This window comes from Pseudorca crassidens, chromosome 7 (assembly GCF_039906515.1).
Source record: "Pseudorca crassidens isolate mPseCra1 chromosome 7, mPseCra1.hap1, whole genome shotgun sequence".
In the NCBI taxonomy this organism is placed as follows: domain Eukaryota; kingdom Metazoa; phylum Chordata; class Mammalia; order Artiodactyla; family Delphinidae; genus Pseudorca; species Pseudorca crassidens.
Window position 1 is genome coordinate 34,006,440 of NC_090302.1, and position 16,740 is coordinate 34,023,179.

General features: G+C 43.8%; 1 protein-coding gene and 1 pseudogene across 2 annotated transcripts in view; both read left to right on the top strand.

Moving 5' to 3' along the window:
• The window catches only part of TRMO (tRNA methyltransferase O), a 193,894-nt gene that overhangs the window by 10,930 nt on the left and 166,224 nt on the right, over positions 1-16,740 (top strand). The window contains exon 5 of one of the 2 annotated variants that reach the window (XM_067743870.1): positions 776-16,604. In XM_067743870.1, coding sequence (XP_067599971.1) covers positions 776-1,035 — 260 coding nt within the window. In that variant the 3' untranslated portion in view covers positions 1,036-16,604. Of the gene's footprint in view, positions 1-775; positions 16,605-16,740 lie in introns of those variants that run through there. The other variant, XM_067743871.1, reaches the window with a different exon arrangement.
• On the top strand, positions 11,876-12,663 carry LOC137227662 (nucleophosmin pseudogene; annotated as a pseudogene).

Genomic DNA, 16,740 nt, shown 5'->3' on the forward strand with positions numbered 1-16,740 from the left:
TTGGGCCTCTTGTTTGCGTGTGGCAGTAGCTCTTGGAGTTCTCAAACAGCGTTCGGAAGCTAAATTGTGCTTGCTCTGTACCTGTGTAGATCGAGCTTTTTCATCTGTTTCACTATCTGAGTAGAGAAATGTCTCATCTTGTTTCACCTGTTGGGTGATGGATAGCTCGACCTCTGTCACAGAGCCCAGGAGTAAGAAGGAAAGAGTGTCTTAGCACAGAAATTGTCCCCATAAAGTCCCAGCACTAGAGGCATGCACTTCACTGCAGAAGAGAGAGGCCACAGGGCTTTTAACTTGGAGCCTGTTTACTCTAATACATGGTTGTTAAAAAACATTGTTATCTGGTTTTTCCAGCCCACAAGCAGATTCCAAGCAGCTGTCCAGAGTGAAGGAGGCCCATTAAAAAGTGGGTGCGGTAATTCCTGTAAGAAGTAGCCAGTTAGTTGCCAAGGAGATGTCAGATTTCACCTGCCCCTGGATGGTTGTTCTACTCATTCTTTCCTAAGGCTTTATGTTTAAACAGAACATTTGATTTTTAAATCAATCTCTTTATTTTCAAAGTTTTGTTTATGAAAGTTGTTTCATCACAGTGTACAGTTCATGGGAAGAGGAAGGTCAGTTTTTTTTTTTGTGGGGAGTGGGGTGCGTCCCATACCGCTTGTGGGATCTTAGTTCACCGCCCAGGGACTGAACCCTCGCCCTCAGCAGTGAAAGCATGGAGTCGTCGCCACTGGACCGCCAGGGGAATCCCCAAGTTGTGTTCTTCTTATTGCAGGTATTGGTCAGGCTTCATTTAACTATTTTCAGTCAGCGGAGGAAGCAAGGTGTGCCATCGAGGCTGTGCTGTCAGCCGACCCTCGGTCTGTGTATCGACGGAAACTCTGCCAGGATCGTCTTTTCTACTTTACAGTAGACACAGCACATGTCACGTGCTGGTTTGGTGATGGCTTTGCAGAGGTCTTAAGGATCAAGCCAGCTTCTGAGCCTGTTCAGATGGGTGACCCTGCGGAGTCCTTGGTGCCTCTGGGATCGTGAGTAGCCTCCGTCGAGTCTTTAAGGCAGCCTAATTGACTTCGGTGTGGCTGTTGGATTTTCTGTACAAGCTAATGATGTGCCTTCTTTGCAGAAAGAAGCAACGCTTTGTGATCTCACTGCTTTGATTGATTTGGGTTGTTCAGAATATTTGAAAAACATGTATTTTAATAAACTAAGAGATAAAGAATTTGGAGAAATCGCCATATCATGATCGTTTTTCATCAGTTAATATTGAAGAATCCAAAGGTGATGCTTTATCACTGTTTTCTGAAAGAAGTCAATTCTTCTTGGCACTTGATAAAACTAACTGGGCAGAAGCTGGGTGGATGTGTTGAACAATTCATGTTGGTTTTTTTGTCTGAAAAAGCCTGACCTCTCTGTTTTATTCTAAATCAAACTGAGTTATGGTATCTTAAGAAACTTAACAAATCAAAACCAAGTAGTTATAAAGATCTTTAGAGATTAAACCCCTGTGTTTCAGAGACTTTGCCATACACTCACGCATGCACACACGCACACACACGTATGTGTAATATTTAATCCTGATTCCAAAATTAGAGACGCTAAGGTTTCTTTGGATGCCTTTGTATCAGAAAAGAAAGTCACTCTGAGAAGTCCAAGAAAATAACTTAATTACTGGTTTATTTCTTGTTTATTCTATGACTGTTTACTGAGAACTATTGTGAGTTAGGTTTTGGTGATAGAATGAAATGAACAGGATGCAATTCTTGTTGCAGGTCATAGTTGTGGAGGAAGAAGACACAAACACATTGTTGTATTACAGTTAGATAGAGTAATTAAGTCCATACATGATTCCTGTGTAAGCACCACACGGGAAGCAGTTGTAAGAATGTATTGCCTATAGGTGACTTTAAAGATGTGATCCCAGATAACTGAAGGTTTATGATCAGTGTAACCAAATTAGGCACCTGTCAACATGACGTAGGCTTTCCTAATCGCAACTGTAGATCTTAATAGCTGCTTGATCATGGTTTTGAAATGAGCCCTGCTGCCTGTGGATACTTGCACAGAGTCATTTGTGGCTGATGACACTGCACTCCTGAAACAAACTGGGTTTTATTTGAGTTTACTTAGAACCTCTTGGGGAGGTATATTTAATTTGACTTTTAAAAGCTTTTTATTTCTAGATAATTACAGATTCATAGGAAGTTGCAAAAAATAGGGCAAAGGTCCCGTGTACCCTTTACCTAGCTTCTTCCCATGGTAACATCTTACATAACTATGGTAAGGAAGTTGACATTGGTACAATCCACCCTTTTGGATTTTGAATTCTTTTCTCTTAAAATTACTTTGAGACTGAGTCAGGTCTTGAAGCACAAAATGTTGATATTTAATATGGAAAAAATAACTCTTAGGATCATACCAACTGGCTTTCTAGCAAGAGGACTGTTCTGTTGTTTGGGGTTTTAATATACATTCTCAGGATTTTAAAACTAAAATCCTGAATATAATCCAGCTTAGTTCTCTGCCAGCTCACCAGTCTTTTCATTATACCCAGTGTTTGGCCCTCTCCCCCTGCTTAAACCCCTTGGTGATGACCCTTCATGCCTGCCCTGTGTAGCTCATTATTAAAGTGTTCTTCCTTTGTATGAGATCAGATCTGTTCTCTGATAACTCCACCCTCTGGCCAGGCCACATAGGGTAAAGCTGATCAGGCTTCCATGTTTTCTTCAGCTGTTTCTCATATAACGTGTTCTTGAGTCTCACCCCACCCTCAATCCTTGAGTCCCCCATGTGAGCTTTTGTCTCTAGGCAAGTGTCATATTGTGAGGAAACTTGTATCTCTGGGTTACGAACTTCCATCCCTCAGCAAGATTAATCATTTGAAGTAAATCTACTATTCCTTTTCATCTTGGAAACTTTTTCAAAAGAAAGGGACACAAATGACATCCACCTTAGAGTTTAGCCTTTGCTTTTTGGTGCCTGTTTGGGGAGCCCTGATAGCTGATTATTTTCACTAGCTTGGAGATAAACTCCAGGAGTTCAAGCTGTTTAGGTAATTCTGGCTTTCGGCCCACCTGCCCCAGCTTTCCAGAACAGTCACTTCCACAAGAAACGCTGATACTTGTCAGTCACATATAGGAAGAGATTAGAAGGATGAGTGCCATTTATTACATTTTAAAATTGTATCCTGGCTTAAGGAGGGGGATGGATTATTCCAGCATGCGGAGGCTGTGCACAACCGGGTAGACTCATTAGCTAAACCCATGAGCTCTTGTTGGTAGTTTTCTTTTTATGATACAGTCCCAAAGGAGGCAGATGAGGACTCAGTAATAATGAAATGTGCATCAGTTACTGAACTTTTAGCACATCCTGGGCACTGGGCTACATGCTCTCCCTACATTGACCAGAGGTTAAGCAACGTGTTCAGGCTCACAGAGCTGGTCAGCCAAGCATCGAGGATTTCAGCCCACCCGCCTGGTCCCAGAGTTGGCTCCCTTCTTAGCTTGGCGCTCCTGCCTCCCCCAGTGCAGGTGCAGACGCTCAGCCAACCATGCTGCTTTATTTGAAGCAACTCCATATGCTTCATAAGCACAGGATGCTTCACTTAGAGTGATGCTGATGGAAATCTAATCACTAAACGAAGAACAGGGAGAGGAATAAGGGCAGAGATGTCCATTCCCACTAGATCTGCTTGGAACCTCCTGGGAAGCAGCATGGGAGATGTAGAGAGCACTGAGGCTGGCCTCAGAAAGTTCAAGCACTCTTTCTGCTCTGCCCTGTGCTTGCTGTGTGCCCGTGGGCGAGTCACTGAGCCCATCTCCATCTCCGTGACCTTACAGAGTTGTTGTTACAAGGATAATGCCTGGGAAAGTATTTTCTAAACTCTTCCATGGTCTGTAACTTAGGTCATTTTTTTATTGTGCCTGTCGTCATCAACACCCTTTCTCTGTCACTCTGCTCTGGCTTACCTGGCTGGACAAGCAGACTCAGGAGAATCAAGGGGTCCCTAAAATCCAGTGTATGGAAGGTCTTGTTTTATTATCATTACAGAATTTTTTTTTAAAAAAGAACTTCTTTTAGCAAGTTATAGGACGTTTTACTAAGGGAGCTGTCACAAAGTGCCCCACCTTAAGGACCCAGTTGACATTTTGCCACCTGCCCCCGCCCCCCGGCTTTCCCTCCTGAGGTTGCACATGTACCAGGAACCGCCTTCACTGCCCATGCACACAGCTCCCAGCTCAGTCCCTTTCTCACGCACGATCCTCTTTAGGACCCTTTCTCTCTCACCTTCTTTCCTGATTCCAGCCCAGATATTTCAGGGTAAGTCTGCATTTCTTTTATTTATTTAGCTTTTTTTTTTTTACATTTCTTTTATAAGAAAATAGAATTAATCATGATGTGAAATTATTAAGGTAAGTTCTACCTCTGTGACGGAGAAGAGACAAGTTGTAAGGATTAAAAAAGCTCAATGAAATATAATAGGGATTTTTGGTCATTGCTAAAAATAAGTTTCCTCATCTGGGTAGCCACGAAACGACTCTCCAGCATCCTCTCTGATCTGCTCTCTGCCCCCTCTCTGCCTCTGTGGGTTCCAGGAAGTGGGACTCACAGAGGGCTCAAGGTTTAGGTCAGTGCATGTGACTGTGAGTGACAAGCACAAGAAAAGCCTTTCCAGTACCCACAGTGACAGCAGGGGGTGGGGGGCAAAAACTCAGCGGTACCCTCTCTCTTTTCTGATGGAGGGTGCTACTTGGCCTACGAACTCAAGCCACACAGACCAATCAACTTTGAGTCAATGTATGTTTATGTTGTGCTGACAAAAACGGTAGGGTTGGATGTAATGCAGGGTTTCCTACTTTTTCTACTTTGTAGATAACTTGAGAAGTCTATTCAGATTCTTCACTAATGCTTCATGCAGTTCAAGATGTGTAAAACTTTTTTATTCAGTGTTAACTAATTTTATTTTTAAAAATCACCACATGCTAAACACTGAAGAAGTCGAATAATTCTTCACAGTGGTATAGACGTTATAGTTTACAAAGCCATTTAAAATATGTTGACTCATGTGGTATCTTAGCAACATTTTGGGTGGATTTTGCTTCTGGGCACTAAGCTGGGAACCTAACCGCTATTTAGAACAGGGCTCAGCAGACTATAGTCTGAAGGCCAAGTTTGGCCCACAGCCTGTTTTTGTGTCACCTAGGAGCTAAGATTGGTCTTTATATTTTTAAAAGATTGTAAACAAAAGCAAACAGCCCCCAAAGCTGAACCAGTGACAGAATATGGCATGCAAAGCTGAAGATTTTACCATCTGGCCCTTTACAGAAGACGTTTATGGACCCTGATTTAGAACATTATTTCTCTGAAAAGGTGTTGTGAGTTCCAGAAAGCTTATTTATAAAATAGGTTTTTGGGTTATTGCATGCTTTTAAGTCATGGACTCTCTAAATCCTTTTGAAAGGATTTAGTCATGTAGCCATGTGAGAAAGCTCACCAATACAACATAAATAGTAAAGTATGTGTTATAATGTTCTATTCATACATGTCAAATGAAGTTATACAAATCCATGTTTATACATATGTAGAAGACTTCTAGAAGGATAAATACAAGTATGCTAACAATGGTTGCTTGGGGGTGGGGGCATGTTCTCTGGGGGCTTATTGGGGAAGGGAACTTTTCACTTTATTCTCTTCAGTATGCTGTGGATTTTTTTTCTAATCATGAGCACATGTTATTTTTGTAGGTGGAACATAAGGAGAGTTAAATGTCCTAACTTGAGTAAGTTCGATTTATATAAATATGTAACTTTGTCCTCGCGCCCCCACCCCCCCCCCCCAATCTGGTAAATATAGTTAGAGATATGTTTTCCTGGAGCATCACCTGTGGATCACAAAAACAGAAATCACCCAGGTCACACATCAGCTGTGGAGCTGAGCCAGTTTGGAGCAGGTAAACTGGCTGGGCCTGGGCAGCTTGTCCCCAAGGATGCACTGACTTTTTCTCTTCTTCCCAGACAGGGTTTTGGATAAGGCATTGGGCCTCCAGGCAGAAGACAGGCGCCTGTGCGGGATGGTGTTGCTGGTAGAGGGCTGAGCTGCTGAGAGCACCTTAGCTCCGTACTTGCCAAACCTGTGCAGTTCGTCCAGGCTAGACAAAGGGATGGGTCTCTGCTTGCAGGATCATTTCACTCGTCAGCTCCTCCCACTGGGTCTCTGTCTGCTTGCATTTAGTGAGCTCACAGGCCATTTGACTGCTGGGGATTGCTCTCCCTGGATCCCCAGGGCTGGCCCTTACCCACTGTCACAATGGGAGCTCTGAGCTCAGTCAGCAGGAAAGGAGAGGCTCAGAGCTGGGGATCGACTATTCCCACTGGGTCAGGGGACTGTGCTGAGATGGAGGTGGGGCAGACTAGGAAGAAGGGCAGGCTGGCACGGTCACAGGTGGCAGAGCTGAGCTTGCGTCGGCGGTGGAGTAGGGCTGTCAACAGATTGGAGGCTCAGGCTCTGCCTGGGTTGGGGAGGAGTCAAGGTCAGAGAACTGGCAGAGCCAAGGCAGGACCGAGTCCCAGAGGGGTTAGGCTGGTTATCCAGGGACCTCAGGGACTTCAAGTCAGGGACCCCCTCATATCGGAGCTGGAGATTTCTCTTCCTTAGTTCTTTGCCCAGTATCCTGTCTTTGCCAAGATAAAAGGTCACATTCAAAGATACCGTCAATCTAGGAGGACAACATGAGTAAGAAGAGCTTGCAAACAAGGCAAGGAGAAATCAAGTGACATAAAATGGATTGATTAGTGAAGCCATGCACAGAATATCCGCTGGGTCCTCAGGTGGGAGGAGCTTGGTCATCAGAGCTTGCCCTCTCTTCCTCTTGGGACTCCTACTACCACACAAACAAGCCTGAGTTAGCCTGCTTGAGATCATGGCTGAGTCTCAGCTGATACTGAACCAGTCACCAGACATATAAGTGAAGCCATCCTGTATCATCCAGCTATATCTGAGTTGGCCTAGATGGCCAGCCAGCACAAAGAATCATGAGGGGAAAAAAATGTTTATTTTAAGCCACTAATTTTGGGATGATTTGCTATAAAACAAAAGCTAGCTTGTAACATTTAGCTACCACACTCTTGAGCAGTGGAAAGTGAGTTTATTTAACAGGAGGGGTTAACATGACAAAATCCTTAAATGATAAAGGGGTTTTTAGGGCAGGATGGATTTTTGTGATGAAAGTCATGAAAAAATAGTAATAAATAATAGCTAACATTTATTAAGCACTTCAGGTTAGGTACAGAGCTAAGAGTTTTAATTAACATGGATTATCTCATTATGAGGAAAGATACTGTTATTTCCATTATACAGTTGAGAAGCTGAGGATCAAGGACATTAAATTACTCTACAAGGTCTCATGGTTAGAAAGGGGGAAGACTTAGGATGTAAATCCTGAGTCTGTCAAACTGCAGAACCAACATTTTTTTTATATTGATTTTGAAACTTAAAAAAAAATTATTGGTTGCATTGGGTCTTCGTTGCTGCAGGTGGGCTCCTTAGTTGCAGCTCGCGGGCTCCTTAGTTGCAGCTCTCAGGCTCCTTAGTTGTGGCATGCGAACTGTTAGTTGCGTCATGCATGTGGGATCTAGTTCCCTGACGGAGATTGAACCCGGGCCCCCTGCATTGGGAGCACGGAGTCTTATCCACTGCGCCACCAGGGAAGTCCCAGAACCAACATTCTTTTTTTTTTTTTTGCGGTACGTGGCCCTCTCACTGTTGTGGCCTCTCCCGTTGTGGAGCACAGGCTCCGGACGCGCAGGCTCAGTGGCCGTGGCTCACGGGCCCAGCCTCTCCGCGGCATGTGGGATCTTCCCAGAGCGGGGCACGAACCTGTGTCCCCTGCATCGGCAGGCGGACTCTCAACCACTGCACCACCAGGGAAGCCCCCAGAACCAACATTCTTAAACACTAATAACTCTAGGGTTTCCAGCCTAGGAGAATCTACAAATGGCTATTCCATAAATTCAAATGGAAGAGCCATGAAGTGGAATTAAAACTGAGTTGACCAGGGAATTGAGGGGGAACTGAGTTCCCCTCAAATCACATCTCTGATTTCTGGATAAACATGGAGTGAACCCATGCATTTGTTTCTGTTGCTTGCTAAAATCCCAATAAATTGCAGCAAAAAGAGCAAATTAAACCCAAAACAGGAATCAATGAAACAGAAAATTTTGAATAAATCAATAAAACCAAAAGCTGGTTGTTTCAGATTAACTTGATAAACTTCTGGCTCAGACTGAGTAGAAAAAAAGAAAAAAACCAATTAATAGTATCAGGGAAGAGAGGTGACACCTCTATTAATTATACTAATATTTAAAAGGAATATTATGAACAACTTTGTGTCAATAAATTTTAAAAACTTAGATGAAATGAATAAAAAATATGAATATACAAATTATCAGAAGTCACTAAAGAAGAAGTAAATAACTTGAAGAGCCTTTATTAAAGAAATTGGAATTGTAGTTAAAAACCTTCTCTCACAGAAAACTTCAGGTGCAGATGCCTTCCCTGGTGAATTCTATCAAACAAGGAAGAAAAAATAATTCTAAATAAACTCTTAAAATATTGAAAAGGAGGGAATACTTTCCAGCTCATTTTATGATCGCAACATTACCATGATACCAAAACCAGACAAAAATATTACAAGAAAGAAAACTACAAACCAATATCTCTTATTTGCAAAAATTCTAAAGAAAATTATAGGAAGTTTAATCCAACAACATATTAAAGGATAATATATCATGACCAAGTATGATTTATCCCAGGAATGTGGAGTTGGTTTCACATTAAATAAATCAACATAATTCATCATATTTACAAACTGAAAAAGAAAAACGCTATGTTCATTTCAATAGATGCTGAGAAAGCATTTGACCAAATATAATATCCATTCCTGTAAAAAAAAAAACCAAACAAACTCAAAACCAGGAATAGAAGGGAACTTCCTCAATCTGATAAAGGCCATCTACAAAAAAACCAGCCAGCATCATATTTAGTGGTGAAAGACTGAATACTTTGCAACCTAAGATCAAGAACAAGACAAGGATGTCTACATGTACCATTTCTATTCAATATTGTACTGGAGGTCCTAGCTAATGCAGTAAGGCAAGAAAAAGAAAGAAGAAACACGTGGATTGGAAAGGGAGACGTATAATTTTCCTTGTTTACAGATGACATGTCTATGTGGAAAATCCTAAAGAGTCAACAGAAAAAGCCACTCGAACTAATAAGTTTAACAAAGTTATGGAATATAAGGTCAAAAAACAAAAATTAATTTTATCTCTATATATTAGCAATGAACAATTGGAAACTTAAAAATAGCATTCATGTAAAAATATGAAATAGGGATAAAATTTATCAAGATATGTTTATCAAGATAAATTTATCAAGATAAATCAAGATAAATTTATCAAGATATAGCTGTACAAGGAAGATTAAAGAACATTGCCAAGGGAAATTGAAGAAGGTCTAAGTACATGGAGAGATCTACAATGTTGTGAATTGAAGGGCATGGTGTTATTAAGATGTCAACTCTCCTCAAATTGATTTATAGATTTAAGGAAATGGAGTAGGCAGACTCTCTGAGGCAAGGAGCACTTCAGTGGGAAAATCCTGAGGCTGGCTCTGCATCTCTACCTCCAGTATGAGCCTCAGTCCATGAGCAAGCTGCTCTTTAAGGCTTGGCCTTTGCAGATCTTGGGCAACCAACACTCCTCAAGGGGGGAGGGAGATTCCTTGGTCACTGGACCCCTTGACCGCTCAGACAGCCATTTAGTTTCTGTGCATCTTCCAGCTCACAGGCTCTCAGAACATCTTCCAGTTGTGGCTCAGGAGCTGCAGTCATCTTGAACTTCTTCCCTGGACTTTTTGGCCTTTGAAGGAATCCCTAAATTAATCTCCAACATTCTTTTCCTAAAGTGGAAAGAAGATGCTTACCTCCAGACCCTCTCCTCCCTGTTCTCTGCCTCTGGGGTACTGCTCCTCTGTGACTAGAGTCTGTTGGGACATGACTCCACTCTCATCCCTTGGGTCATGTCCTGCCATTGTTTGACTTGGAGTGACTCTGGACTGCCTCTTTTGTCCCCCATACATTCCCACTCGGCCACAGTTTGTCCATGATGATGGGTGGGAGGAGCTAAAAAGTTTGTTCTTCTCCTCCGACTGAAGGTCTTGTGTGAACAATAACCAACATCTCAGGGCTGTCTGGCCTTCCTTGTTTACAGCTGAGGAACCGGGAGAGGACTATCCAAGATGGAGACTGAACTTTTGTCGTCAGCTTCTCTCCTGACCTGCCTAAGGGTTTCTTTCAAAGAGCTAAGCAACCTCGGCTTAGCCATCCCTGAAACATGGGTGGCTGAGAGAGGAAGGTGGACTGAGGAAGGGGCCATGATTGAGTCTCTATCAGCTAAACGGTTTTATGGATTCAGGGAACTTGAGAGGTAAGCTCTACCTTTGCTGTACCCCAAACCATATAATCTGGGCTTCTAGTGCTTGTCTAATGCCTAGATCAAGGAAGGAAAGCTTCCAAGAGGTATTCAGGCAGTGTTCCTGATTCATTGAAGGTGCTGAATTTCCAGTTTCCAAGTGGCCATAAGACTCCCCAGGAGGGGGCAGTGTATAGGTGGCAACAAGCCATGAACTACACACACATACAGGGCTCCTGCTGGAGACATCTACCCAAGTTCTTGTCCAAATGAATCTTTAGGGTGTTTTCCAGTTGCCTCTGGTCTAGGTTTTCTGTTGAGCTCCCTGAGTGACATACCAGGTCACTTTTTGTCTCCTCAGAGTCAGACCCTAGACTCCTCCCAGGATAGCTTTCTAAATACCTGGGTTATTTGGGGGCTCTTCCTCAGGCTATGCACCAGACTCTTTGTGGGTCACCTTGCCTGTCCCTTCACATGGAAATTTCCTGATTGCCTCAACGTCATGTGGCCTAGATTCTTCCTTGCTGCTTTGGCCCCTACCACAGAGGGCTGTGAAGGTTCATGTTTGCCCTGTGGCCAAGAATTCCCTGCTAGTTTGCCCTGAGGCTCTATCTGTGCCAGGTGGGCCCAGTGTTGGATGAAGCTCTTTCAAAGGTGGTGCTCCAGCTGCCGCCAGATCTCATTGATAATAGGAAATTCTCTAGCAAGGATGGAGCCTGGTACTTAGGACAGAGAGGCCATGTTGCACTGCGGAATGTTGGGAGCTAGAGGATGAAAGGTTTCCTGAGCTCTTTGGACCGGAAAGAGTTGCAGCTGCTTCTAGAATAAGTGCCAGTCTCGGGGTTGAATTTCTTTTGGGATGAGAGACTGCACTTCTTCCTGGGGTTCAGAGAAGGACACTCCACAGGCCCTATCTGGGGTGACAGAATGGGAGAGAGGTTGAAGGTGGGCCTGAGTTAGGGGCTGGGATTGGGGCAGGGTTCAAGATCAGAGGGGGCTGGGGCTGGGGCTGCAATGGGGATATTTTAGCCTGAATATGGACTGGGCCCATTAGGGAATCCACTGAATAAGGCAAAGGGAGACACTAGTGGGGGTCAGCCACCCAAGACCAGGACAGTAGCCCCAGGGACTCACTATGCAGAGAGGGAACACCCTGGAAGAGCTGGCTCCACTTCTGCAAAGAGTCCCTTCAAGTTTTGGGGTTTGGGAACTGCCGAGGACTGCAGCTACTTTGGTTTGTCTATGATGCTCCACAAGGCTTGGGAGCCTGCGGTGTCCTGTGTGTCTGCAAGAGACTAAAGTAGCCCCAGCCCTGGTATGATTCCATCCTTCGCGGCTATTCTCCGGAACAGTAGTCGTTTACCTCCGTCCGCTTTCTCTCCCACCTGAGTGCATGCCACCAACCCATGGAAGATTCGATGGACATGGACATGAGTCCCCTGAGGTCCCAGAACTATCTTTTCGGTTGTGAACTAAAGGCCGACAAAGATTATCACTTTAAGGTGGATAATGATGAAAATGAGCACCAGTTATCTTTAAGAACCCTCAGTTTAGGGGCTGGTGCAAAGGATGAATTGCACATTGTTGGAGCAGAGGCGATGAATTATGAAGGCAGTCCAATTCAGGTAACACTGGCAACTTCAAAGATGTCTGTACAGCCAATGGTTTCCCTTGGGGGCTTTGAAATGACACCAACTGTGGTCTGATGGTTGAAGTGTGGTTCAGGGCCTGTGCATTATTAGTGGACAGCATTTAGTAGCTGTGGAGGAAGATGCAGAGTGAGAAGATGAAGAGGAGGAGGATGTGACACTCCTAAGTATATCTGGAAAGTGTTCTGCCCCTGGAAGTGGTAGCAAGTTTCCATGGAAAAAAGTAAAACTTGCTGCTGATGAAGATGACGATGATGATGCAGATGACGATGATGATGACTTTGATGATGAGGAAGCTGAAGAAAAAGCCCCAGTAATCTGTACAAGATACTCCAGCCAAAAGTGCACAAAAATGAAACCAGAATGGAAAAGACTCAAAACCATCAACACCAAGATCAAAAGGTCAAGAATCCTTCAAAAAACAGGAAAAGACTGCTAAAACACAGAAAGGACCTAGCTCTGTAGAAGACATTAAAGTAAAAATGCAAGCAAGTATAGAAAAAGGTGGTTCCCTTCCCAGAGTGGAAGCCAAGTTCATCAGTTAAGTGAAGAATTGTTTCCGGAAGGCTATTCAAGATCTCTGGCAGTTGAGGAAGTCTCTTTAAGAAAATAGTTTAGGGACTTCCCTAGTGGTACAGTGGTTAAGAATCCGCCTGCCAATGCAGGGGACACGGGTTCAAGCCCTGGTCCGTGAAGCTCCTACATGCCGCGGACCAACTAAGCCCATGTGCCACAACTATTGAGCTCGTGCTCTAGAGCCCACGAGCCACAACTACTGAGCCTGCGTGCCTCGACTACTGAAGCCCACGCACCTAGAGCCCATGCTCTGCAACAAGAGAAGCCACCACAATGAGAAACCCATGCTCCGCAATGAAGAGTAGCCCACGCTCACGACAACTAGAGAAAGCCCGCACACAGCAACAAAGACCCAACGCAGCCAAAAATAGATGATAATAGATAGATAGATAGATAGATAGATAGATAGAAAGAAAATAGTTGATATCTGGCTGTCCTTTTTATAATGAAGAGTGAGAACTTTCCCTACCATGTCTGATAAATATTGTCCAGGTTCCATTGCCAAGAATGTGTTGTCCAAAATGCATGTTTAGTTTTTAAAGATGGAACTCCACCCTTTGCTTGGTTTTAAGTATGTCTAGAATGTTATGATAGGACATAGTAGTAGTGGTGGTCAGACAAATGAAAATGGTGGGGAGATAAAAATATACATGTGAAATAAACTCAGTATTTTAATAAAGTAAAAAAAAAGTTCTAGAAGATTTCATTGGTAGTCTGCCTCAGTTGCTTAGGAAGTGTCCCTCCTCCTTTTCTCTCTGCTCCATAATTTGGAAATGCACTCTTTTTGTGACTTGTATCTCCTGGAGCTCCTGCAGATCAGGGCTGAGGAAGAGAAGCTACCTCCTCAGCGCACCTGCTTGCCAAGTCCCCCAGAGACAGGACTCTGAGGGAGGGGAGCGCTCAGGCGGAGGAGCTGTGGAAGGCAAAAGGACACAGAGGAAGCAGCAGCTTCCCAACCTCCCCAGACATCAGAAGATCAGCTTCTACAGTCACTCTATCATGATCCTCCCAGCAGGGATCTTGCCGCAAACTGTTATCATCAAGAAGCTTGTCCAGATCGCTGCAAAAGACAGGACGTGTGCTGCAGTTGGGAGCAGAATGAGGATAGGAGGGCCCAGTAGGCCTGGCAGGAGTCACGTTCCCTACATCACTGACTTCAAGATGCTTCTTTTTTTCTTCAAGGAGGGTGCTTCTTTCAACTTCCCTTCCCTATAGGATTACCCTCTCATGTCAACCTCGGTTGCACAGGGGCCCTGCAGTCACAGAAGCCATATGCTAGTAAGAGGGGGAAGGAAAGAAGGAGAAGAGCTTCATCAATACCCGTTTTTCCAGCGAGTCAACAGGTCCCATGTCACATGTGCTCCTTTCTGGCAAACTCTCCAAGCTGGGAAAGAAGGAGACTTGGTCACATGCAGTGAAGGTAGGAGCAAAGGATCTTATAGGAGGCTGAGCAAAACTGTCCTCTGGGGGAGGCTTTTGGGAGACTAGACTTCAAGAGCCCCAAGCATTATTGTACAAGGTCAAACAGTCAGTGACAACAATAGACAGGCTCAGGGATGGAATAGCATTTTATACTTTATCCCATCTGATCCTCATAACCACGGTGTGAGGGATGAAGGTCAAATGTATCTCAAGGAGGAATCTGAACCTTAGGAAAATTAAACAATTTGTCCCAAAACAGGACCCAAAAGGTCTGCCTCCGGATATCCATTCCACCGTGTCTCACACTGCCACCTAGTGGTCAAGACCCACAGGCCCGCTCCACCATTCTTCCATTCCCAGGGATGGACCTAGCAGGGAACTGGAGAAGTGTTCTTGGTTCTGACTCCTTCCTATGACTCTCCCTGCTGAGAGCTTTGTTTTCTAAGAGTGATGAGCTCTAGCAGCTGACATCCTTAGAGACTGTGGATGTGGACCTGGGTCTTACGGAAAGGAGAGATTAAGGTTAACCCTTGAGAGCTCTGGACTGAATAGGCAGAACCTTACCCACAAAATGCTCCCTCTTTGCTCCTCTTCTTCTCTGCACTGATGCTGCAAAACAAAAAAGGAATGAGGGGCTTGGCCTCAATTCTTATTCTCCTCTCTTTAGGCAGATCATAATTCACGACTAAATCTTTCTACTTTGCATTAACAGAGCTCTAATTTACTTCTCTTTTATTCATTTATAAAGTGGATAAAAATATTATTTTCTTGAAAACCTTGCAGAAAGGTCTTCTGTGTGGGATCCACAGTTGAATTTCTTCAGTTAGTAGACTGACCTCTCCTGAGGAAGGGGACAAAATCTCAGATAGGATTTGCTCCAGAAGGTGAGGTTCTGCTCCCTGAGGACAGCACTGGGGCTCCAGCATCTGATTAGAAGCTTTCAGAAGCTCAGCATTGCTATTCAGATCAGCCCTAACACAGAGGAAAGGCTTGGCCAAGGCACCTGGATGGGGGGTGGGGCTGGGGAATGACTGATGAACCAGTGTTGAGGACTCCGTTCTTCGTCAGTTTTTCTGAACTCTCTTAATAATCCAATCCATGGCTCCTGAATTGCGTGATTGGGTTTCTTTTTTCCCAGACCTCGCTACAACACCAAACAGATGGTCTGTGGGTATTGGATAAAGTTCCTAGACGCTATACTCTAGCCCCCCCCTGCCCACAAAGATGATATTCTCTTCTTTCCTCAGAGTTCCCATCTCAGTTGTCTCTCTGGGCCAACATAACTTAATTTAGAAAACTGGGAAGAGGGGCAGGAAAAAAATAAAACTCAGTTACTGCTGGGGGCTCATCTTCAGTTTCTCTAGGGTGGTGGCTGGGGGGCTGGGGGGACAAAGAGTGTAGGTGAACTATAGCCTCTCAGCCTAGCAGGTCCCTCAATGCTTTCTAAATCCCTCTACCCTTCTCTGGGCCTTTTTTATTTTCTACTCCATCTTTTCATCATATCACATATATATCTTATGCTATTTCCTGTTTCTTCCGCCTAAAACCTAGATATTATCTGGGTCCTTCTTTACCCCTGGGAGATCTCAACTTGAATCTCACCAGTTCCACAGCTTTTGAAACTCTGAAGTTCTCCTATAATTTTTTGTTCATTTCCAGGGATTTACGCTGAAGTCTTTAGCTCCAGCTTCTCCGCATAATCTGTTTTTGCCTTGCATCAACACAGACATACAACTCATCCCTGTCCCCTTCAACATTTCCCGAAAAATCCATTTTCATATAAAAGAATTAGTGAGCAATGCAGCCTTTTTTAAAAGATAGTGTGGGAGTGACCCGAGGGAGAGAGGCCCATGGCATACACCATGGTAAACAACTTAAAAATCCTCTCTGATTAATTCCTTTTCTCTCGAAGTCCCTTTTGTGTTGCTCTGCCACTGAGGGCTCTCAACTCACCCTAATTCACCCCTGCAGTGTCCCACCCTGCTGGTCCTGGTTCCTCTCTCCTCTCTCCCAGGCGCCTCCCCTTTCCCCAGCATTATAATGCTTCTCCTTTATTACACAGAGCAATTCCCCTCTCCTAAAGCCCTGCCCCAACCTGCACATTCAAACCCATCCTGGTTTGAAGAGTAGGAGAGCCCTTCTCTTTAAGCTGCTCCAGCTTTTAAAGAGAGCAGTTGGAGTTGTATATGAAAATATACTTTATTAATTTTGAATCATGCCTATGGTTACTTCTTCTGTGAAGGATTTCTTGATTTTTCTATCTACTTTTTATATTTCTACCAAACTCTCTATTGAAATCTCAGTATTTTTTTTTTATTTGAGATCAGGCATTTCACGTAACTTCTCAAATTTTCTATTTTTTTACAGCTTTACTGAGGTACAGTTGTTTAAAATGTACAATTTGATGAGTTTTAACATATAAATATACCAGTGAAACCACCACAACAATCAAGAAGTTGAGAAGATCAACCAATTTTCTATAAAACAAGTAAGTTCCAGTCAAGAAGTCCAACTGATAAGCCATAGTATATATTCCCATACTGGTGGATTCATATGAGATTGAGCAGGTGTGACCCTGCAGAGGCCAGAGGTGCAGAGATGGAAGCACAAAGTTACACAGTGGA